Here is a 26313-nt window from a genome sequence, read left to right as displayed (position 1 = left end):
TAAGAAACACAGGTGTTCAAATAAATACTATAAAATTATGTAACTTTAAACCAGCTGTGGTGGTCCATGCCTGTAGGTCTAGCTACTCTAAAGGCAGAAATGAGATGATCGATCACTTAAGCCCAGGAATTAGCCTGGGCAATACAGTTGAGACCTCTTAAAACACTTAAATGATGCAATTTTAATATGCTCTATAAACATAATTTTATGGATGAGCAGTTCATCTAAATGAATTTTTACCTGCTACAAATAAAACATGGCTTCTACATCTTTTAGAGACAACTAGTACAGAATGAAAGATTCCTAGATAGTAAATACTAAATTTTAAAACCTAATTTCTAAAAGGACAAGGCAAAGATTGGAGGTGTAGCTCAGTGCTCAGCAGAGCACTGCTTTTCCAAGTTCTAAAATATTCCAGGTATAAGCACAACCCAAAGAACTACTAAGTATTCTTTCACTAGGCTTTAAAGTTACTGTTTCTTCCTAGGTCTAGAAAAAAACAAATCACTGTGAACAAGTTCATACTTTTCACTATGAGCAAATGCTGATTTATTGATGAACAAATCAGTCATCAAACATTATATGAGTTCAGAAGATTCAGAACTGTCCAAAAATGAATGGAATAAAAAAAAAACACCCTCTTTGTACCTAGCAGATAGATATTATCAGCTCAATTATGATATAACTTAAGAATGTACGTGCATATTTACAACTATGCAACATCAGGAAAATTCTGCACTCAAAATCCCAAAGATGTGAATTCCAAGTCCAAGTGGGATAATGTGACACTGAACAAACATCATAACCTCTGTGAATCTGTTTTCTCTTTTGTAAAATAGTCTTTTTCTGTAATAGAAAAATGAAGATATGAGAATTTATAGTTCCCAATTTGTGGACAATATTTGCAACCCAGATTCATACCATATATTGTATATTTTTAAAATTTCTTTATTAGAATCAGGGCTTGGTAATCAAAAACTTAGGATTCATATAGGCAAGGAAAAGAAAACCGGAAGGAATCAGCACGCATTTACACCTTAAGGCAAAGTCATATATATTTCTCACTTTCCCATCAAAAATTTTTTTGGGGGTTTGGGGGGTATCAGAGATTGAACTCAGGGGCACTCAACCACTGAGCCACATCCCCAGCCCTATTTTGTGTTTTCTTTACAGACAAGGTTTCACTAACTTGCTTGGTGAGGTTGGCTTTGAACTAGCAATCTTCCTGCCTCAGCCTCGGAAGCCGCTGGGATTACAGGTATTCGCCACCGTGCCCAGCCAGATTAAATTTTAATGAGGAAATCATTAGCAGAAATAATTTTTCAGATGCACAACACTTAAGTTTTTTTAAAAAATTAAACAAACTACAGGGAATTATGAATAACATGTATCTGCAAATTTCTGCATATAAATTCTTGTGAAACTGTGTACTGTAAGTGCAAGTACACTTTTCATGTTTCAGTTGCATTTCTTTTTTGGGTTACAGACGCCACAAAACGAGTAGTGAAATCTCCTGTGTATACTTTCAACGGCTATTATGTAACTAACAACTTCACTGCGTTGTCTATAGTGTGCATGCCAATATACATTTACCCATAATGAGTCCAGAAACCCTCTTCCAGGGGTATGGAAAAAAAGCCTACCCAAGTCTACATCTAACAAATTGTTTACGCAAGCAACTAAATAATTTTTCCTTCCTCCTCCTTAACCCAAGTTTTTGTCATCAGGTTTAGTGAGCTTTTCTCTATTCCAAAAATCCCTTGGTCTGCAACAGAAAATACAACAGGCCTGCAAAAAGGAGGGGAATAGGAGTGGGGGCGGTACCTCTTCTTTCCACTCAAGTTACAGCCCGAGTGGGCTAACTACATTGCAGTATTTGGAAAACCAATTAACTCTTGGGCAAAGTTCCTTGCTAGTTTAGCCTGAAGCGAGTTCTTAAAAAAAGAAGGAAAGAAAGAAAATCCTACTAGGGCCTATCGGAATTTTAATCGTTTCATTTCAATGTTGAATCAAGTTGGCAAAATAATCGAACGATGTGTGTGTAGAAAAGCAGCCATGTTCATATCCTCAATAGGAATTAAAAAGCAATGGCGATCCTAGAATTAGTCATCGCTTCCCAAACATTAACTTTTAATCACAGTTGAACCAGGCAGGACTCGGACTATGAGTCAACCTGCAGTGTATTATCAAAGGCTTGTGTTAAAACCTCCGTATTGTAATGCGCAACTCAGTTCCTGCGCAACGTACAGATGTGGCTAATTTAAAAAGCATTTCGGCAGACTGTAAATAATAGTCTACAATTAGGAAAACTAACACGTGAACTTACTAAGTTTGATAAGGGCGAGCCTGCCCGAGTTCCAACGCATAAGGGAAACGCAGAGATTTAAAAGAGGAGGGAAAAAAAAAAAATAACTCCAAAAACAACTTCCAGGAAAGTCTGGGCAGGGGAAGCCCGAATCCTGTATTCTGAAAGCGCCCGGGCCGCGAGGGAAATAAATGCTTTCGGGAGCTGGAGGCGGAGGGGGAGGGAGAGAAGGAGCAAGAAACTAAATGGACCGGTTCAACCCCCAACCCTAATCAACACTGGAAAACAAGAGAACAATTATTTAACTCCCCAGGAGACTGAAGTGGACCAAGAGGCCCCGAAGGAAAAGGGGGCCCAGGGCTCAACTTCACAAACTCCGCCGCCGCTGGCAACTCACCCACACACAAATGCCAGAGGTCCCCCTCCCCCCTCCCCGGCACGGCCGGCCCCGGCGGGAGAGAAGGTGCAGAGCGCGCGGAGGCGCGCGCATTGTGCAAGCCCACCGCGGCCGGGGCCCGACTCTCCCCACCCCCTTCCTTCCTCCCCCACATCCCCCTCCACTCCCGCCAACCTCCCAGGAACCCCGGGAAGAAAGAAAGGAAGAAGGGGGAAGCACGCCCCCCCCGGGGGGGGGGGGCTGCAACCACAGAAACTCCAAAGGGAAAAACAAATCTCGGCTTGGGACTCTGGGAGGAGTGGCCGGCAACCGTGGCTGGGAGCCTCCAGTTTCTCCACTTCACCACGAGACACCCCCCCATCCCCCGCTGAAGCTCCGGCACCCCCTCCCCAGGCCCGAGCTTGAGGCCGCGGCTCCCGAGCGCCCCCCCCAGCCTGGGGCCCGCCCGCCCGGGAAGGAGGGAGAAGGGCGACGAGGTTACCTGTCGGGAGTGAGATTTGGGCTCCGGCGGCTTGAAGAAGGAGTCAGGCAGTTTCCGGAGCCTCATGGGCACGGTCTGGGGCACGTTGGCCGTCTTGGGGTTCATGACGGCGTTGAAAAGTGCCTCCAGGTCGGTCTCCGAGTCCCCCCGGACGTGTACGATCTGGTGCCCGGCTGGGGGGGCCTGCGGCGCCGCCTGGGACGCCGGGGGTGCCGGCTGCCCAGGCCCGGACGTCGGGCCCTGCCCCTGGGGGGGCTGTGCTGGCGGCTGCCCTTGGCCCTGGGGGGCCGGCTGGGGCTGCGGCTGCTGCCCGGGATCCATGGCGTCTGCCTCCCGCGACGCGCACCCCCTGGCCAGGCGGCGAGGGCTCCGCCCGGACGCCCCGGCTCGACGGGCCGAGACGCGAGAATCGGCGAGGGCGGCGCTGGGCGGCGGGAGCGGCGGGAGCGGCGCTATCCTCGCTCTCAGGGCCGGGGGGCTGCGCCGCGGCCCCGCATCCCCCGCCCCGGCGCCTCCGCCCCCGCCCTGCGCCCCGGCTCCACTGGTCTGGCGGCTGCGCCTCGGGAGGGGCTGCGAGAAACTCGGACCTGCGGCGCCTGAGAACTTTTTCCCTTCAACTCCCTTGACTGAAGCCCGGCAGCTAGTTGCCTTTCCCCTCCCCCTTTCTCTTTTATTTCCTTTTCTTGTTCCTTCCTTCCTCCCTTTCTTTTTCCCGGCGGAGGCTGCGCCCGACTGAGACAGAAACTCGCCTCAGACGCCAAAACTAAAGTTGAGAGAACCGCCCGCCCGAGCCGCTGGCGGGCTCCGCCTCCTCCCGGCTCTTCCTTCCTCTGCGCGCCCGCCCGCGCCGAATCTGCTGCCGGCCTCGGAGGAAAACTTTCCCTGCAAGTTACTACATTCCTCCAGACTCCCGGCCTCCAACTCCTCTCCCGGCCTCACGTGATCAATTCGTCCTCAATCCAGTCTTCCCCCAGCGCTTCACCGAGCAGGGACCTGTGTAAGGCTCCTTGAGTTCAGACCCCCTAGATCTCTGCAGACGGCTCGGCCGCCTTTGGCCGCAGGAAGTCCTCCCACCCTGCCTGGCCCCTTCCCGGCCAGCGGTCAGGAAAGACTCTGAGCGCGCATGAACAAATGAACTGACGGAGGCCGAAAGAAATCGGGAGAGAACGTGGACAGGCACTTAACTCTCAGCCGGCGGAGTGGCTGTCCCGGGCTTAAAGCCGCAAAGAGGTTCCAGTTAAAAATAGATACCATTAACAGGCACCGATCTTTAATAAAAGTCCATTTTAAAACATTAATTTTGTAATTTTTTCACTTACCTTTAATTTGGAAAAAGAACTTGAAAGGAGTAAATGATTGTTGTAATTAAAACTTTGGGACTAGGTCTATAACCCAACGTATCTTACTAAAAAAAAATTAAATTGAAAATCGCTTCAGCTTTTTTTAAGCAGTGAAATTTGCAACGTAGTCACTGGAAATCTCAACACACAAACATCTAAAATCTGCTTAACTTCAGGAACAAGCATTCCTCTGTACTTATCTTTCATCCTGGAGGCGCTGGGAGCCTACCTCTTAGTTGAATTTCTAATGTGAAATAAGAATAATAAGAAGAAATGGGTGAGGAAGGAGGTCACCGTGTCTTACATGCGAGGAGTCCATTTGGAATCTCAAAAACAATGGAATTTTATTATTATTTTTTTAAGTTATACACTCCTTTTTGGAAATAAACTTTACGGAGATAAAACTTATATACCATATACCGTACAGTTAGTCTATTTAAACAATTCAGTAGTTTTTTTTTTTTTAAGTATATTCACAGAATTGGACATTTTTAAAAGTGCATTCACAGGATTGTGCAATATCACTCTAATTTTAAATCTAACCCTTTCTAAAGAAACCTGGCTGCTGCTTTTAATGATTTTGTCTGCAATGCTAGTGAAACAGAGGTATAAATAGGATTATGCAAGGAAAGGGCCCCTGAGCAAAAAGATAATCTTCTTCCAGCCAGGACATGCCCAAGAGAATTCTGAGAAGAAATCCATATCACTTGGTGTGGTAGAGCTGGGTGAACAGGCTTCAGACACACAAGATTATGAACTGTTCTGGAACTCCAGTTTCCCCTCTGAAGAAAGGAATTGGTATAAATGACCCCCATGATTGCTTCTTGGTTTCATTCCCACCAGCCCCCAAATGTCAAGTGTATTTAACCACAAATTTGCAGATTCTGGAGCTAGAGTTTTGAGCTTGTTTTCCAGTTCTAGCATTTACTAGTTGTAAGACCCTGGACAAGTTACTTATTTCCTGTTCTTTAATATGGGCGTCAGGGGTAATAACATCTATCTCATACATTGTTGAGGCATTAAATGAGTCAATGGGTTTCAAGTGCTTAGCCCAGTTTTTAACATATGGTGAGTTCTGAGTAAATGTCAGCTATCATCATTGTCCCTTGTTTACAGGTTACTTCACAAGTAATGACACAGCTTCTCCTTTGCAGCCCTTTCTAATGCAGTCTCAGGAACCTTGTATGCACTCCCTTCCAGTGATCAATTCAAACAAAACCTTTGCTGGAAAAGTATACATTAAACACTTCCACTAAAAGAAAACTTCAATAATTAAAATGATGAGGTTGTAATGGAAGCTGTCCCTTAACTAGAGCATTTACTACTATGAACACTATAATAAAGGGCTTAAGATACAGCAAGAGTTTGTTTTGTTCAATATTGTTTCATCTGACATTAAATTGAGAACTAAATTGCTTTGATAAGTGGATTGAAAGCATTTGGGAGTGATTTTTATCTTCTATAAGTGCCTCTGTATCATCAACCAAGATTTTGTAACTTACTATTCCTTGTCTATAAAATTTCAGTCACATACAAGGGATGAAGACAATATTATGTGATTCTTTGTCCTCTTTCTCTCCTCTCCCCATTTGGGGTAATTATCCGTTTAAGGCACCTTGAAATGGAGAGGCATCTTGTTCATAAAAAAGATACACCTTTATCTTGGATCATTATCTAAATCTATGGAGATTATTATCTCAAAACATTATTCTTAGAAAATCCTCAACCTCTCAACTACAGTGGACCCTCATCTTTACTTCACTTTAGCTACCTGCTTCTAAATCTAGTCCCTGTCATATTCCAGAACTACTCCAGTTGTTAAATCAGACTATTAAAACATTCTCTTAATAGCCATTGAATTCTGTTGTTTTATTACTCAACCTCATTTATTATTAACTTCTCTCTTTCCCTTTTGTACAATTTATCATTCCCTCCTCTTTTCATTCTGTTGTGGTTTGAATGTTTGTGTCCCCAAAAATTCAAGTTGCGATTTAACCTATTAACTCCCAAGTTTTCAATTATGTGAATATGTAAATGAAATTGACACAGGTGCATTAAAATAGATTGGAAATTGTAATCTAATCAATAGATAAATCTAAAAATTTTAAATAGGTTGGAAGTTGTAATCTAATCATTATATATAAATCTAAAAATTTATATATAATGTTATATTAGCTAATATAAGTACTATATATGCTTATCATATGTTACATATTATATAATCATATACTATATGCCATACTTACGTTTTTATAGGTGTTTCACATCTGAGACAATAGGACAAATGAGTTAATTTCTAATGCATTAGTATTGAGAAATGGTGCCTTTTGGAGGTGATTAGGTCAAGAAAGCTCTTCCCTCATGAATGTGATTAAGGCCTTTATAAAAGAGGTCTATTATATCTCCTGTCACTTTTTGCAGCACCTGCAAAATCATATTCTTGTTTCTAGTGTGATTTGGCTCCATCAAACTTCTATTCTGATGTCAGAACAATCTTTCCAACATGCAAGTTTGTTCATGGTTTGGTACCATTTAGAACAAATTTGGGTTAACCCCCACAGTATGGCATGGAGGCCTCTAACCATCCTAGTTCTTGCTTTTCTCCTCAATCTTTTACCACACATTTGTTTGTTTTGTTTTCCAGGCATACTGAGTCACTTGTGTTTCCTTGAACAAGCTGTTTTCCCTCTCATCCTTTTGCATCTGCAGATGTAATTACAGCTGTTTGTGTCTCTCTTACCTGCCTTTCACCTGGTTTCCCTTGGTACTCAAACTTCAAGACTTAACTTCTAATAGGAAGCCCTCCTTGGTAGTCCCCTTTTCATCGATTGCCACCTCACAGTAGTCAACAGGCTTCCTCTCTGGGCTCTAACAGAATCTGGCCATTGCCTCTATCATGGAATCTACTACCAGTTTTTTTAAGTATTTATATATGTCTGGTTCCTCAACATTCCTCTGAGTGCTTCTGCAACAGTGTCTCCCATTTCTTTGTCCCCATGACAGCAATGCTTACCAAATAGTATGGGCTCAATAAATGTGGAAAAGTAGGAGAAAGGAAATTAAGGAGAAATCCCAGAGCCCAGAAGTGAAGGGAGGTGTGGGTTTGAATCTCAACTTCTTGCTACTATGATTCTAATTTTGAGAATTCAATCTCCACAGCCTAGACAGATGTTTCTCTACCAGATACTTGAAAACTTTACAACATTTACTAAACACTAATGAATTTTGCCTAAATTTAAAAAAAAAAATGTTTTTCAGTTCTGGGGATTGAATTGAGGGTCTCATGCATGCTAGGCAAAGCACTCTACCACTGAGCTATACTCCCAGTCCTCAAATATTTTTGATAGAATAAAACGTAACAGTTAATATTGTGCCAGACACTTTGCTAAGTGCTTTAAATGGAATATCTCATTTATTTCACACAACTCTAAAAAATTAAAAATCAAAATTTAAATCAAGCTGTTATACATGAAGAAATTGAGGTACAGAGGTTAAATATTTGCCCCCAAATTGTACTGCTGGAACACGACGGACCTGAGTTTGAACCTACATTTCTGATTCCAGAGCTCAAACACTCCATCCGTAGCATGTTTAATTTCATGCATTGTGAAAAGTTTATCAATAAATTTATGTATATAGAAAGATAAGGGAGTATAGGAAATCTGTAATTTAAGGAGTAGAGTTTTATTTATTTATTTTGACCAATAGTGTTGGTTTAGGTTATATAATCTTAAACATTAAGGACAAAGCTGAGTTGATCTCTGGGAAGTCAGAAAATGAATGAGTGAGGAGACAAAAATCTTTCTTCCAAATAAGGCGTTGCTTAGAAAAAAATTACTGGTTAATATAAGTTTGGGGAGTTTTCATATTGCAACTGATATAAATGACCTCAGTTAGTGAGGATCAACTTAAGAATTCATAGGAAGAAAAGGAAAAACAGTCCTAGCAACTGTAGCTGTGTTTCATAGAGCTCTGTGTATTGCTCAGGACTCAGTGTAGCCCTTATTACATTGGAGGTGGTTTATAATCCCTCCAAATCCATCCCTCCCTATTTGTGAGTTCCCCTATCATGGTGAGCCACAACCAGGATTCTGTCTTCCTTTCTGCAAAGAGTTTCCTCTCTTCCTTGTGATTTGTTTATTTATGGCTTCCAAAGCTCACCATGCTTATTCTCTTCTGTTTCTGGTCTTCCTACTATTTGCTAACTACATATCTGGCATTGGGTGAATGAAAAACTAAGGTGAAACACTTGTAAAAGCACTTCTAGGGTGCTGATTTTTGTGCTGGGCATTGGTAGTAATTGTTATAATGATTCCTATTTCACAGGATAATAATGAGGATTGAATAAGAAGTTTGAATGAGTTTTTATTATTGTATCATGCAGATTAAGGATACTAAAGATATAATTGATTTAGAAAAATTGCATGAAGAGAAACTATAAGGAACAACTTGCTAAAGAAATTTCCACTTGACCTAATAAGATTTAATTATTGAACTCAGGGACATTATTTCAGAATCCTCTACTTCTATATTTATAGTTTTATTTATTTATTTATTTATTGGTGGTACCAGGAATTGAAACCAAGGGAGCTTAACCATTAAATGCTGAGGCAGGCCTCTAACTTGTGATCTTCCTGCCTCAGCCTTCCAGTTGCTGGAAGGATAGTCCTGCACCACCACACATGGCTTAGAAGAAATTAGTGTGTGTCTGTAAATTAATGTAGCCCTGAAGTTATTCTTTCATTCTAACTCATGTTCTAAATTCTCAAATATAAAATGTTTATTATTATAGCTTTCCTTGTTATGCATGTTACACTCTAGATACTAATCAATAATTATGAAAGATTTCTACTTGAAAGGGATACCCCTGCAAAGAGTTAGAAACAACTGTGAACAATAAATGCATATCATAATGACTAGGAGCCTTGCTGATTTTGAACATTGTTTTCCATCTTTATGTATACAGTCCCTGACATAAGATGGTTCAACTTAGAATTTTTGACTTTATGATAATGTAAAAGGGATACGTATTCAGTAGAAACCATACTTCAAATTTTGATTTTTCATCTTTTCTTTGTCTAGTGATATGTGGTATGATACTCTAGAGATGCTTGGCAGCATCAGTGAGCTATGGCTACCAGGCAGCCACAAACTCGCTAGAAGAAACTACATACTCCACAGTGCACTGTGATGCTAAATTATGTTGTTCAGCAGATTAGATATTTTCAACATAGTTTGGCTTAACTTTCAAAATTTGACAGATTTATTGGGATATAACCCCATCATAAGTTGAGGAACATCTGTAGTTATAAGTGGAAGGGAATCATAAATCTACCTAATAAACTACCTGCTTTTTAAAAAGGAAAAAAAAAAAAAAAAACCTCCTACAACTGGGTGTGATGGCGCATGCCTGTAACCTCAGTGGCTTGGGAGACTGAGGCAGGAGGATTGTGAGTTCAGAGCCAGCCTCAGCAGTGTAGCAAGGCTTTAGGAAACTAGGTGAGACCCCATCTCTAAATAAAATACAAAAAAGGGATGGAGATGTGCCTCAGTAATTTAGTGCCCCTGAGCTCAATCCCTGAACCAAACAAACAAACAAACAAAAAAAACTCCTTATAAAGTACAGATAGTAGGTAGAGCTGGAAAAGGGATTAAGCACACAGATGTTTGAAGACAGACTGACCACAAAGCTACTGGGAGTATGTGTTAATTAAGGGAATATAATGCTAAGTGAAGTTAGCCAATCCCCAAATACCAAATGCCAATTGTTTTCTATGATATAAAGAGGCTGATTCATAGTGGGGTTGGGAGGGGAGCATGGGAAGATTAGATGAACTCTAAAAGGAGGAGGCATGGGGTAGAAAATATGGTGGAATGAGATGGACATCATTAACCTAAGTACATTGTACGAAGACATGAATGGTGTGTATAAAACCAGATATATGAAAAATTGTGTTCTATATGTGTAATACGATTTGTAGTGCATCCTGCTATCATATATAACAAATTAGAATTTAAAAAACTTAAAAATAAAATTACCAGTTTAAAAGTTAAAAAAAAAAAAAAAAGAACCATGACTTTGGTATCTGTCACAATAAGTAGTGTCATTCTGAGATTGTTACCTTGGTTATAATTGTCTATGATATGCCTAAGCAAAGAAAAATACACAGTCATTTGTTTATCAGTTTTAGAGAACAATTTGAAATCAATTTATTTTTTAATGGTGTTGTATTTTTTATCTCTCTCTCTCTCTCTCTTTATTTCTTTTATGTGGTGCTGAGGATTGAACCCAGTGCTTCACACATGCTAGGCAAGTGCTCTGCCATTGAGCTACAACTGTAGCCCCTTGAAAGCACTTTAAAAACAGATTCATATGAAAGTAAATATTTTAAAAACTACAACCAGGGCTGGGTAGTGGCTCAGTGGTAGAGTGTTTGCCTAGCATGTGTGAGGCCCGGGGTTTGTTTCCCAGCTCCACATAAAAATAAATAAATAAATAAATAAAATAAAATAAAAATATTGTGTCCAACTACAAGTAAAAAATAAATATTTAAAAAAACTACAACCATGTTCACTTATGTTTAGTGTCAGGGTGGGGGCCTGGGGTCAGAAAAAATGTGAGCAACGGTATGTGACAATAATATTATATCTTTAAAAAAAAAAACAACTATACGGCTGGGGTTGTGGCTCAGTGGTAGAGTGCTTGCCTAGCATGCGTGAGGCACACTGGGTTTGATCCTTAGCACCACATAAAAAAAATAAGTAAATAAAATAAATGTATTGTGTCATCTACAACTAAAAATATATTTTTTAGAAACTATAATGACAGCATTTTACTTATATTAATTGGTTTCTCTGACACTGATTTGTGTGGTGAATTAATTGGCTCAGTTCTGTTCTTTTGTATGTTGGAGATGTTATAATAAGGTCCACTTCCTTCAAATATATATATATATATATAATATTATTCCAACTACAGATGCATTTTGATTAATAGACTTTTTAATGAAAAATATAAGGTCATATGTATAATTTTTGATCATATTTTTCCCTCTAAAATATAGCTACAGTTGTCCGTATGGGAGAATTTGAAAGTTTGGTCAAAGAGCTGGAGGTGAGGAATTTGGGAATATAGGCCTTTCTTAGGACAGAACTGAATGAGGCATGTATCAAATGGGTCCCCAAATAACCTCTCCAGTGCTAATATAGGTTATCAAATGCAGGCTTGTCCTTTCCACATCCAGGCTTGAAAATAAAGGCTAGCTGATCCCACTATTTACTATACTTTACTAAATTATACTAAAAATGAGATGGTGTTTTCTGAAAACTAAAAGTGTTATTCTCTACCAGTGGTTCTCAAGATGTGGTACCCAAACCAACAGCAACAGCATCACTGAAAACTGCATACTATAAATGTAAGTTCTTGGGCTATACCCCAAACAAACTAACTCAGGTACTCTGCAGGTGGACACATCAGCAATCTGGGTTTTAATGAGCTCTGTAGGTGACTTTGACATATCCTAATTTGAGAACTGCTCCTCTATATTCTGCATTCTGTTCATTCTACATATAATGCCATGTTTTGTGAGCATTATGCATCAAAGTAAACACTTTCACTGTATTAGTCATTTAATCTCATTTATTCCAGAAATACTTGTATCTGATATATAATATATATTTAGTTGACAACTGAAAATGTCTACTTGATAACATGTTTGTGTTATAAAGGATCTTTAAAAGTGATGCCTTGAGGGGTTGGGGTTGTGGCTCAGCAGCAGAACACTTGCCTACGCGTGTGAGGCCCTAGGTTCGATCCTCAGCACCACATAAAAGTATTTAATATAAAGGTATTGTGTCCAACTACAACTAAAAAATTTTTTAAAAGAATATTTTTTTTTAAAAGTGATGTCTTGAATCTTATCTGAGAGTTGACAATACTATTTTAGAAGATTCTAAATAAGTGATTCCAATTTATTTGTAATTTTTTGTTTTGTTTGTTAAAATTTTTTAAAAGAAATTTAAATTTAAATAAATTTAAATTTATTCACTATGTTGCCTAAAATGAACTTGAATTCCTGGGCTCAAGCGATCCTCCTGTCTTAGCCTCCTGAATAACTGGAGATAATAGACAGTGGGTGTCCAGCTTAATTGTTGTTTCAACATCTATGATTTCTGTTTTGACATAAGCATAACTTCAGCATGGCATGTGGCACAAAAATATTTATAAAACCATTAATTAAAAACGAAATTTCTTTTAAGAATTTAATGTGCCTAATTCCCTGGAAATGTCTTTTAATATCTAACTAATTTCCTAGTGTTCTATTAAATGGAAAACAGCTAGGTATCATTTCTAATGATACCTCTCATATGTTTGAATGTAATTATTAAATCTTCCCTTAGTCTTTTTTTCTAAACAATCTCAGTTCCTTAACCTTTACTCAGTCTTGTTTCTCAACTCTTTAATCATCTTCTTGTAATCATCTGTATCCTCTCCAAGTACTCTATGTTCTTCAGTTTTAATGTCACAATATATGCTATATACAGCCCCAAAATCACTTGTATTTACATAGCTAATTAAAATGTGTCAAGATTTCCTATATGCAAAAAAGTGTCTAATTGATCATTTTTTCATGATACACTGTTTCAAAAACTCAAAATTTGAATGGCATTTCAAAACTAAAAGGCAAAGGAAAGCACTTTACCCCATTTCCCCTTTTTATAGAAGACTTTGAGGTCTTGAAGAGTTCATCTGCACTGTATAATATAGTAGCCACTAGCCACATTTAAATTAAAAATTCAGGTTCTTAGGTACACTAGCTATGTGTCAAGGGCTCAAAGCCACACATGTGATTAGTAGCTATGATATTAGATGATCCATCTATAGAACAAACAGTCTTCTTATCACTGAAATTTCTATTGGGCAGTGCTAGTTTAAAAGACCTTCCCTGGGAGCCATGGTAGACACCTATAATTCTAGCAACTCAGGAGGCTGAAACAGGAGAATCATGATTTCTAGAATAGAGTTAGCATTTTTAGCCAAGACCCTGTATCAAAGAACAAAGCAAATCAAAGGCGGGGCATGAAGGCAAAGTATAAGATGATTTCACTAATATACAATCATATCTTATGTACAAAGCACTTGGGCAAGGAATGAATCCTGACCCCACATAGATTTTTAAGAAGTCTATAAATTTAGGTAGGATTGCTGCCTGGATAGAAAATGATAGGTGGTGCGATCACATTTTCCCTTTTGGCCCCCAGCTATTTAATGTATTTATATATGTAAGTATGTGTTTTACTTAGATATTTCCAGTCTTGGCTTTCTCAGGGACATCAGACTCTTCTCAGCTCACACTTCCATTTCTGGCTGGTCTCCCAGGTTCCATCCAGCCTTTCCTGCTCCTATCAATCTTTTTTGATTCTATACCAACTTCCCTTGAGTGCCATTTTCACCCTTGCTCATTCACTGAAAACTATAGTGGAACCCCATGGTATATTATACACTAACATCAACTATAGTGAAGTTAACAACAATGACATTTATGTTGTTCTCAAAACTTCTACAATTACTATCCTGTTTTACTTAATTCCCAACCTTCTATCTGGATTTCGAAGCTCTCAATTAACTGTCACCTTTCTATTTCATAAGATTGTTTCTTGTTAAGTATTTTAAGTAGATCTGTTCTAAAATTTCTAAAACTAGGAAGCCAATAAACCTCCTTGACTTCCCTAATTCTATCCATCAGCAAATAATGTAGATTTCATGTCCAAAAATACATCTGGAATATATATTCTTCCCTTCATGTATTAGTTTGCTAAGTCTATCATAACAGACTGGGTGGCTTGAACACCAGAAATTGTTCTCATAGTCCTGGAGGTTTGAAAGTTCAAGATCAAGGCTTGTACACCACTGTCTTCTTCCAGTTTCTTTGTGTGACCTTCCCCGTGTGTCTCCTGTCTTAATCCCTTGCTTTAAAAAGAATATCAGTCAAATGGGATCTATCCATATGACATCATTTCACCTTAATTACCTCTTTAAAGCCCATCTCCAAATATAGTCACCTTCTAAAGTACTAGAGGTCAAAATTTCAACATAAAAATTAGGGGAGAGGGACATAGTTCATTCATCCCATGACACTCCATCTTCACTGAAACCTCCTGCCCATACAGTTTCCCCACTTCCATGTCCTCTTGAATACACTTATCACATAATAGCCACAGTGATCATTTGAAAATGTCCAGTTCTCCCTTACTTAGAACTATATGGAGGTTTCCCATTGCATTTATATTAAATTTCAAACTCCTTTCATTGGCCTACAAGAGGTATGTGATCTTTCTATTTTTCCTGCTTCAATTATGCTGCACTTTGGGGTTTGGGTCATAATCCTGAAAGACAATCCTGAATGCCATAATCCTGAATGGTGAAATCCCTAAAATCTAAAACTCATAAATTCTAAATCCCAAACAATCAAAATCCTGAAAACATATTCTGGAAATTTTTTTTTTTAATTTGTTAAAAGACATTTACTTAAAATTTTAAAGGGAAATTATTTGAGAAACATAAAACACAATGGAATACTTCATAAGTATTTATTACATAATTTTACTTCATAAATACTTACATAGTTTTACACGGTAAAACAGGCTATAATAAAATAAGCATACACATTTTTGCAAGAATAAATGCTTAGATTTACTAACCATAGTAGCACAAATGTAAGAGTTATGACCAGATAAATCATTTCCATAAAGAAATAGGTCAAAAAGTAGGCTAGGGTTGTGGCTCAGTGGTAGAGTGCTTGCCTAGCATGTGTGAGGCCTTAGGTTCGATCCTCAACTAAAAAAAGAAATAGTAAAAACAAAAAAGTATAAATGCGTATCTCTATGGTTGGTAATTGTGTGCACCCATCTTTATAACTGCAGTTATCTAGCATACCCTGATGGATAACCTAAATCTTTTTTTTTTGTTTTAAATTTTTTGGTTTTAAATGGATACAATACATTTATTTTATTTATTTTTTTACATGATGCTGAGGATCAAACCCTGTGCTTCACACATGCTAGGCAAGCGCTCTACCACTGAGTTACAACCTCAACCCCTAACTTAAAACTTCTGACAAGATTGATTGAAAACTGCTATGGGTCATCACCATATTTGCAGCTGTCAAAGAACTGCAATTTTAAGAAATGTTATTTTCAATAGAAGAAGACAGACATTATTACCCTATATACATGTATGATTACACTACTGGTGTGACTCAGCACTATGTACAGTCAGAGGAATGAGAAGTTGTGCTCCATTTGTGTACGATGTGTCAAAATGCTTTCTACTGTCATCTGTAACTAATTAGAACAAATTTTTTAAAATGTTTTTTTTTTAAGAATTGCAGGTATACAAAAAGAATAACTCTTCATTTATTAAAGAAGTTTTGAAATTTTGACACACGTGATTCCACCCAATATAATCTAACTATGCTGCATATAACTAGAAAACATATTTTAATCCCTTTTCTAACAATTGGCTTTTATCCCTCTTAGTTTTTTTTTTGGAGGGGAGTGGTACTGGGAATTGACCCCTGGGGCACCATATCACTGAACTACACCCCCAACCCTTTTAAATTTTATTTTGAGATGGGTCTTAATAAACTATCCAAGTTGGTCTTTTTAGTTTTTAATATGGTTTGTTGTTGTTGTTGTTGTTCTTTTTCAATATACATGAAAGTAGAGTATATTTTGGCATACCATACATACATAGAGTACAGCTTATTCTAATTAGGATCCTATTCTTGTGGTTGCGCATTATGTGGAGTTACCCTGGTCATATAGTCATATACGAGAGGAAAGTTATGTTTGATTAATTCTACTGTCTTTCCTATTACCCTATACCCTTTTCCTTCATTCCCATTTGTCTAAACCAATGGACTTCTATTCTTTTTCTCCCTACTCTCTATTATGGTTAGTATCCACGTATCACAGAGAATTATTCAGCCTTTGGGTTTGGGGGCTGGCTTGTTTCACTTAGCATGATATTCTCCAGTTCTATCCACTGACCAGAAAATGCCATAATTTCATTCTTCTTTATGGCTGAGTAAAATCCCATTGTGATTATATACCACTTTTTTTTTTATCCATTCATTTGTTGAAGGACACCTAGATTGGTTCCATAGCTTAGCTATTGTGAATTGAGTTGCTATAAACATTGCTATGGCTGCATCACTGTACTATGCTGACTTTAAGTCCTTTGGGTATAAACTGAGGATTGGGATAACTGGATCAAATGGTGGCTCCATTTAAGTTTTCTGAGGAATCTCCATACTGTTTTCCAGAGTGGTTGTACCAATTTGCAGTTCCACCACCAGTGTAGGAGGAGTGTATCTTTTCCCTAAATCCTTGCCAACATTTATTATTACTTGTATTCTTGCTAATTGCCATCCTGACTAGAGGTGGAATCTCAGTGTAGTTTTAATTTGTATTTCTCTAATTGCTAGAGATGTTGAACATTTTTTCGTATATTTGTTGAGATTTTATTGCTTCCTCTGTGAAGTGTCTGTTCAGTTCCTTTGCTCATTTAGTGATTGGGTTATTTGTTTTTTTAGTGTTAAGTTTTTTGAGTTCTTCTAGGTTGGTCTTGTGTCTCTCCTGCCTCAGTCTTTTTAGCAGTTGTAATTTCAGGCAGGTACTATCATGCCTAGATAAGTAGCCTATTTTTTCTCAATAGGAATTTCAGTTTTTGGGATTTTGACTTTTAGGATTTCAATATTCAGGATTTTAATCTTTCATGATTATAATTTAGGGATTTAAAATTTTAGGGATTTTGATCTTTCCATATTTCAACATTTGGGATTATAGCATTTGGGTTTGTGTCTCTTAGGATTCTGATTGGTACCACACTTTTTGCATATGCTGAAATTTTTCTGGGAATATTTGTATGCTTAAGCCTTAATTATTACCTCCTTAGAAGAGTTTTCTCAGCTTTACCACTATTATTTCCTACAAAATCACAATTTATAATTACATTATGTATTTTACCATGTTTTTTGGTCACTAAATTATAAATTTCTTGAAAGTAGTTATTAAGTATTTTGTTAACCACTGTGTTTAAGCAGATCTGTTACTATTCAAGAAAGTTTGTAAACCCAAACATATTTCCTACCTCTGCACCTGCATGGAACATTCTACCTAGAATCTTTCCTTCTATAAACCAATCCATGGATGTTATTACTTTTTAAATGAACCTCAATTCCTTTCTTAAAGACACCTTTCATTAAGAATCATCCTTGACTCTGATATGGCTCTCTTGATCCCCTAGACCCTCAGTGGTATATTTTAACTTTAAAAAATATTTATTAGGTATTTTTAAACATGCATTTTATTTTCAATATATAAAGGATAGCTGTTGATAAAATTTGGTTGAATAAAAGTTAATTTATGTGGTCATAGGTAATTTCTACTTTACTATTTCTGTTAGGAACCAAATAAACAAAAGAAAATTAGCAGACTCTTAAGTGTTTGTTAAAGCCCAGTGAGGTTATTTTTTTCTTCTTCTTTATGATAGAGAGAAAAAAATATAAACAGAAAGGTAAGTTTCAACCTTATTTATAAGTTTAACCCTTGCTTAGCATGCCTATCCCAATAATATTTAATGTGTGACCCAAGTCAGGAGATTAAAGACAACATTGGAGGAAATCAGGAATACCAGCTGGTATAGAGTTTACCAGTTGAGATCTTGATAAATGTAACACTAAATGCAGCTTTCAGTGATAATAGTTTTTACTGAGAGACAGCATATTTCCCTTTTATTGTGTCTTCTTTTTTTCTTTCTTTCTTTTTCTATTTTCTTTCTGTCTCTTAAATTCAAGAAGCAGAGATAGAGCAGTGGCTCTCAAGTTGCTCACCAGAATCAATACACATGTTCAAAGAAATAAACAAAATAACTCTCTACACCTCATTACAAAAAGTCAGAGCAATTAAAATAATAAAACCATTTTATATTTATTAAATTTAAAAAATTACAGATTTGACATATACTAAATGTTGGCTAGACAATGGTGCAATAGGAATTCTTATATCTGTGGCAGAAGCATAAGTTGGTGCAATTACTTCAGAGAGCAATTTGTGAAGATCAAGTGAGGCTAAATATATCATATAACTCAAGAATTTTACAAAATATAAGCCTAGAGAACACTCTGTAGAAGACAAGTACAATTATATTCATTTCAGCATTGTTCATATAATCAAAATATCTAATGATAAGGGGGTGGATAAATAAGGTAAAGCCATTAAATTAAGATGGATGAATAAAAGCTACAAGAATCAACATAGATAAATTTGAAAAAAAAATTAAGGAAAAAAAGGTTGAGCAGGGCATATTGGCTCATGCCTGTAATCCCACTTACTCCAGAGGCTAAGACAGAAGGAAAACAAGTTTGAGGCCAGCCTCCGCAACTTAGGAGACCATGTCTCAAAATAAAAAAATAAAAAGGGATGGGAGAATACCTTAGTGGTACAGCACAGGCCTAGCATGCATAAGGCCCTAGGTTTAATCTCTAGTACCACAAACAACAACAACAACAACAAAAAACCAAAACCCTTTGGATAGTGTTTGCATTTATGGAACTTTTAAAAATTCATTAAATAGCATAATATATTGTTAAAGGAAACATATAAAAAGCAAAAATATATGTAGGAGAAGGATGAACACAGATTTCAAGATATTGGTTACTTCTAGAAAGGAGAGAAATATTTTAAGAGTAGAAGCTTTCCTTAAGAAAATCTGAGGTAAGGCCGGGGTTTTTTTACATATTAAGAGAAAAAAAGCAATGGCTGGATCCACTGCAGAGATGATCAATCACCAGGGATCAAGGTAGGTGGACATTAGTCATCTGTGTTTGTAAAAAGCCTCGCTCATTCTCAAGCAAACCAGGATTGAAAACCATTTTTTATTTGTGGGATTGAGACCAGTTGGGGTTCAAATCCTAACTCGGCACTTATTGCCCTGTGACATACAGCAAATTATTTAACCTCTTTTTAGCTTATTCATGTAAAGTGGAGATATGATAGTAATCTTTGACAACTAGCTTATTTTCTGCTTCTGTAACTATAAGTACATCCTCTGACTAACGAGGGGAGCTAGTTTATTTTTGTTTTTAATGTCAGAAAGCTGTTTTTCTGTAACTGCTCCTCATTTTGAATTTAGGGCTCTCATTACACTCCATCTGAGTAGTATATGTCTGAGTGGTATGTATCTCAGGTTTGGTCAATCCAATGCTAGCATTTCAGGCTACAAGGATTGGTTAAGGAATAGGCACAGCACCCCATGAGAGCCAATGGAACTTCTCCTGCTAGTAGCTAGTAATAATGCTGCTAATATAAAAATAGACTCTTGGGAGAGAGAGAGATATTATTTTCTAGTTTGTTACTGTTTTTGAACTCCATAGGACATATGCTGGGTATTCTGACAATTTTGCATTACATGAGAAGATGTATGTGGCTTAAGAATGGAGTCAATAGGCAGTGTATGCCTGTAATCCCAGAGATTTGGGAGGCTGAGGCAGGAGGATTCCAAATTCAAGGCTATTCTCAGCAACTTACAAGGCCCTAAGCAACTTAGCAAGAACCTGTCTCAAAATAAAAAATAAAAAGGGCTGGGGATATAGCTCAGTAGTACAATGGCCCTGGTTTAAATCTCTACTACCAAAAAAAAAAAAAAAAAAAAAAAGGCGGGGGGTACTGTGGTTGTGGTTCAGTGGTAGAATGCTCGCCTAGCATGTGTGAGGCACTAGGTTTGATGCTCAGCACCACATAAAAATAAAATGAAGCTATTGTGTCCACCTAAAACTAAAATAAATATTAAAAAAAATAAATAAAAAGTCAACAGAGAGAAAATGCACTGAGAGAAAAAAAATATGTCCTGTATTAAATCAGGAGAAAAGTCAGGTCAAAATACTATTGAACTTCTCAGTAACATGAGCTTATAAATCTATTTTTTGCTTAAAAATAATTTGTATCGAGTTTTCTGTCACTTATAAACCCAAGATTCTACTGATTTAGTTAATCTCAAAAGGGTTTGATGAGAGGATTACATAAAATATGTCATGCAATAACATCAGTGACTGAAATAAAGGAAATAAAAATAATATTTTCATTCTGCTTCTGGAACTATAAAACACTTTTTGGTGAGGGATACTAGTTTGTTCATGTAATTAATGTTAAATAATGCTGCTAGTATAAAAATAGACTGATTTCTTGCTAAATATTTTAACCATACAGTTAATGTAAAGGAGAAAGATGTAGTAACCCCTACAAAACTTAAGTAGATTTCTTTGTAATGTACTCATGCATGTGAAACATTTTAATCTTTCTTGGTTTTTGTTTTTCTTCAAGTGATATTCCATTCTTTTGTTCCTTTACCAATTTCTCTTATAAGACCCCCAGATTCTCTTGGAAGAATTTCCTGACTACCCTGTATAGATATGATTTTTTCTGCTCAACTCTTTAGCAATTATCATCTCTGATACTTATCAGCTATCTTGTACTACTAGTAATATTAACATTTGTGTCTTTTTTCTCCCCAAGTACTGGAAATTGAATCCAATGGCACTCTACTGCTGAGCTACATTCTCAGCTCTCTTTTATTTATTTTGGTACTGGGGATTGAACCCCAGGGTGCTTTACCACTAAGTTATATCCATATGCCTTTTAAATTTTTGAGACAGGGTGTTGCTAAGTTGATGAGGCTGGTCTTAAACTTGGGATCCTTCTGCCGGCTTCCGGAATATAGGCCACCACATCTTGCCCAGGCTGGAGTTTATATTGCATTTCTCCTGCCTCAGCCCTCAGAGTTGCTGGGATTACAGGCCCGACTATGAGTAGCATATCTCTCCAACAAGACTTCAAGTTTTTTGGACATAATTTGGTATTTCTTTCTCTGTGTTTCTGTTTGTCTCTCTCTCTCTTTTCATACTATGGCACTGAGGATTGAACTCAGGGGCATTTTTACCACTGAGAAAAATCCTCAATTTTTTTTATTTTTTGAGATGGACTCTCACTAAATTACTGAGGGTCTTGCTAAGTTGTTCCGGCTGGCCTCAAACTTGCCTCAGCCTCCTGAGCAGCTGGGATTACAGGTATGCTCCTCTGAGGCTGGTTTAACAAGGTACCATTCAGGTTTTAGAACTTTCAGACCTATTTTCAAAGTTCTAAGGCACAAAACTTGTTGAGAATAATTTGAAACAAGAATGACAGGTCTGTGAATCAGAACAGTTGGGGAAGACTCAGGAGGAGGGATTTCCCCTATCTCACCACAATTTCCTACTATAGTTCCCACTTCCCCATCCTTAGTACTTCAGATACCTTTCATTTCATAATCCACCCTGCTGGTGAAACCTTTGTTGAGTTGTATTTTTTTTCTAATGAACCCTTTCTTGCGTTGTTTTTTTCTTTTTTTTAAATATTTATTTATTTTTTAGTTTTCGGTGGACACAACATCTTTATTTTATTTGTATGTGGTGCTGAGGATCCAACCCAGCGCCTTGCGCATGTCAGGCGAGCGCGCTACCGCTTGAGCCACACCTCCAGCCCGTTTTTTTCTTTTTCTAATGAGCATTTCATCGTCTCATAATTCATGATACCCAGAGAACATTCCATTGTCATTAACTCAGATAAGTTATTTGGTGTTTTAACTACTACTATAATCTTCTATTTGGTCACTGGACTTTCTTAACCCCAAGTCATCACTGCTAGTCTAATTTTTCCAGAATATCACTTACATGATTACTACCCCTGCTCAAAAAGCTCTGATTACTGGTAAATATTATATATTTAAAAGGATTTAAATTTCTTAGTTTTGTGCTTCAGTAAACAGGTTCGTCTCTTTTCCTGGCGGTATCCAGAACTCCTGAAGAGGATTACTCAGTTTAATCACCTACTGACATGTGCTTATGTCCCCAAACCACAATGTGTGTTTTTGTTTTTGCTTATGGGACCTATATGTCCAGATTTTCTAGCCTTCAGCCTAAATCTTTTTAATATCCAAATTAGAGTTCCGAGAGACATTTCTCATTAAGTAATATTTGGAATTTCTGAAGAATGTTCTCAAGTCCCAGAAAACCACTTACATGACACTTGTCACATAGTCAGTTGTCTCATTCCAGACAAACTTTTACCCTCAGTTGTTGAGAGCTTGCTTTTACAAAGCCAGCTTCTACAGGCTGCTGCTGCTGTTCTCTAAGGACAATGTTGACCCAGGCATAGTCCCAGGCTGCACATCTAATCCCACACTGTACAGCTAAATCTAGGCTATAATAGTTCACAAAATTTAACAAGTTTAGAATAACTAGGGGGCTACTGTACAGAAAACTTAAGTTGAGAATCTAGATATAAGGGTTGCTAGAGTTCACTGGCCAGCCACCTGCAAAGAGGGTTCCATACTGATGTTCCCTGATTTCCATTGCCAGTCTTTCCCCTTTCCTCACTCCCCATCTAGCAACAGTCATACTTCAAGGCCAGCTTCTCTTCCTCCAATGAACTCTTGTCAGCTGGAAAATGGATATTTACTGAGTATCTTTCAAGTGCCAGTTACTATGCTAGGCCTTGGGGATACAAGGGATAAGAAAACAGACAAAAGCCCTGTTTTCATGAGAAATAAATATTAAACAAATTAGTAAAACATTTCTCAGGTAAGAAAATAAAACAACAAACAAATGAAAACAATGTCCCCCCCATTCTGGTGTCCACACTCAGGGTCTTCATATTTTCTGGGATCCAAACATGGAGGATAAACCAAATTTCCCCTCTATCTAGTCAAGGTGATTGCAATCTGTAGAAAAGCATTTTGACCCCAAGAATGACAGCTTTTTACATTATTATACAGTTTGGTTTCTTATTTTTTCATATTTCCTCAGTAGAGAATGAATACAGCCAAAATTCATGAAAACTTAAACTGCTTAGCACCACTATAAGCCCAATATATATGCACTAATTTGTGTAATTTTCAAAATTAACTCAGAGGGAGCTTTACTATTTTCTCCATTTTATAGTAAAGGCAAATAAAGCACAGAAAGGTTAAGTAATCAGCTCAAGGTCACACAGTAATAGCAGAATTAAGTAAGAATTCAGGCAATCTGATAGCCTATCCCAAACTTTTTTATCACCCTCCTATTATTCCTCTCCATTTAGATAATTTGCATAATCATAGAAGGTTCATTAAACTGATTTCCCCCAAACAATGGAGCAATGTTTCCTCAAAGATGCATTCTACTTCCTGCTTTGGAGCTGAGAGGAAACTATTGACAATTTCTCAGTTTCCCATCTTTTACCTCTGGAATTTCATCCCATAGTCAGGCTTAGCACATCCTGCCTCATCTCACGCTACCCTGAACTTCTCTTTTTCAGTTGTAGAAAACCTACCAGTCCTTTCACAGAAGCCAGACTGAGCCCTAAAGTTCCACTCCCATTGATTTCTGCCCTCTCTGTATTCATGTAACAATAACTGTCTATAGTAACACTCTTAGTCATTACCTTCCCTACTTGATTTATAAGGAATGCACATGCATGGATCCCTAAAGTAAATCGCACAATGTCTTGCATAGACTTGGTATTAAAAAAGAATTACTAATTGTTCAATTGATTGAGAGGGTTCTCAGGTCCTAGGAGATTATGTATTTTGCAGCAAGATTGGTAGCAAAGACAAATTTAGTTCTTGGTTTTGTTTTTATATAATTTAACATTAGGAAGTGTAAACATGCATTGAAATGTCATACTGTTCCCTGAACAGTACAGTTATGTACAATTACTATATATTGATTAAAAAAATTAAGAAACTTATTTAAAAAAAGAAATTCAGGGGAAAAAATCTGTGGATATTAGAGGTTAAATATCCCTAGTGTACAAATCTGAAATCTGAAATGCTATGAAATTTGAAATTCTGTGCAAAGTCAGCACTCAAAAAAGTTTTACATTTTGGAACATTTAGGATTTTGGATTTTTTGATTAAATGTGCAACTAGCAAATATTCCAAAACACAAAAAACTCTGAAATCTGAAATAGTTTCAGTGCCATATCAGATTAGGCATATACAATCTATATCAAAATATCATTCAATAAACATTAAATGTGCCAAGTCATTTTTCTCATTCTTCTAGGTATTAAGAAAGAACAAACTTTCTCTCCTTAACTCTATACCCAAGTTGCCATGCTTCCTTCTAGATTCAAATCCAAGATTATCATCCTTGTTCCTAAAACACAGAAACACATATTCTAAACTTGCTCCTCTTCAAAGTCTCAACATTTCTTTCTTTTTTCTTTTTGATACTGGGGATTGAACTCAGGGGCACTCAGCCACTTAGCCATATGCCCAGCCCTATTTTAGACACAATACCTTTATTTTATATGGTGCTGAGGATTGAATCCAAGGCCTCATGAATATCAAGGCAAGTGATCTACCACTGAGCTACAGCCCCAGCCCCTCCCAGATCTATTTTGTATTTTATTTAGAGACAGGCTCTCACTGAGATGCTTAGTGCCTCTCTTTTGCTGAGGCTGGCTTAGAAATCCTTCTGCCTCAGCCTCCTCAGCTGCGGGGATTACAGGCGTGTGCTACTGCATCTGGCTTCAACATTTCTTGAAAGCTTCCCATCATCAATGGAACATATGTTAATCATATGTTTAAAAATAGAAATCTAAGTTTTACATTCACCTGATGAATGTAATCAGAGAGAGTACCAAGACAATTTGCTTCTCATTTCTTTTGCCAGCTTAATAATACCATCAGGGCAATTTTCTATGTTTACATGTAGCTTTTTTTTATTAGCTATGGGTCGCTGCAGTTTTAATTTATTGTGTGATAAAAAGAGCTTACAATAATTTTCAGAACATTATTCTTTGAATTGAGGATTTTAAAGTAGAACAAATGAAGTAAAAATATTACTATGCTTTTCCTAATTCTAGATACATAAATGCAATGAAAAAATGTAACCAAATTAAATGCAAGTTGGAAAGGAGAACGCTTCATATAAACAATTGGTGGTAGAGATGTTTAGTTTCCTGCTACAATTCCAATCCAGAATTAGTTTCTAAAATAAAATGCATGGAAAATCTTCTCACTTGAATCTAAATGCAACAAATATGAACTAGATATTTAGTTCCTTGTAACTTTCTATAAAAGTTCCACAACTGTTTTGCATAGATTATATTAGGGATTCCTGTGTGAGTGTGCCAGACAAATTCAGAGAAAGGCATCTTGGTGTTTGCTTTCTTCTGTTCTAAGCAAATTCAACATTTTACTTGAATTATTATGCAAAGTAAATATCTATAAATTAGTATTGAAATAGAAAAATATTAAGTTAAAAATAGTAGAAAGGCAATCTGAAAACCTATTTAAGACATTTCCCCTACACCATAACAATGGTATAAAACATTAACATGACGCTTGATAGGATCCACAATAAAATAAGAAAATGTCTGTTCATGGTTCTTTGTTGAAGGGTAGCACACACCAGTAGAATCCTAAAAAAGATAAACCTAAATTATTTAGTATACAATTACATTTAAATGATAATCAACATATTTGAATATTATATATTTTTTGTTAAAGCAACATGAAACATACATACATCCTTGGCAATAAATTGGCAGTTAACTCATATTTTAAAATGTTGACCACACAATCTATTATGCTAGATGTATGTCTGTATTAAACATACATGCCTAATTCTTGTTCTTAAGGAATCTATAGTTCAAAGGGGAATTCCATCATTTTTTTAAAAGTGCTTTTAATATGCTAATATACAAA

The 26313-nt window shown here is 37.2% G+C and overlaps 2 protein-coding genes across 10 annotated transcripts in view; both read right to left on the bottom strand.

The window, feature by feature from the left end:
* Yap1 (Yes1 associated transcriptional regulator) overlaps window positions 1-3620 on the bottom strand; it is a 110266-nt gene extending 106646 nt beyond the window's left edge. For all 8 annotated transcript variants that reach the window (XM_071616646.1, XM_071616648.1, XM_071616647.1 and 5 more), the window contains exon 1: window positions 3184-3620. In XM_071616646.1, the coding sequence (XP_071472747.1) occupies window positions 3184-3504 (321 nt within the window). In that variant the 5' untranslated portion in view covers window positions 3505-3620. The remainder of the gene's footprint in view (window positions 1-3183) is intronic.
* Window positions 3621-18565: 14945 nt separating this feature from the next.
* Window positions 18566-26313, bottom strand: part of Cfap300 (cilia and flagella associated protein 300) — a 37590-nt gene continuing 29842 nt past the window's right edge. For both annotated transcript variants that reach the window (XM_027930460.2, XM_071616645.1), the window contains one exon: window positions 18566-26027. In XM_027930460.2, the coding sequence (XP_027786261.1) occupies window positions 25899-26027 (129 nt within the window). In that variant the 3' untranslated portion in view covers window positions 18566-25898. The remainder of the gene's footprint in view (window positions 26028-26313) is intronic.

The sequence above is a fragment of the Marmota flaviventris genome, chromosome 9 (genome assembly GCF_047511675.1).
Source record: "Marmota flaviventris isolate mMarFla1 chromosome 9, mMarFla1.hap1, whole genome shotgun sequence".
NCBI lineage: Eukaryota > Metazoa > Chordata > Mammalia > Rodentia > Sciuridae > Marmota > Marmota flaviventris.
Note: the sequence above shows the minus strand (reverse complement) of the source record. Positions and strands in the feature narration are given on the sequence as shown.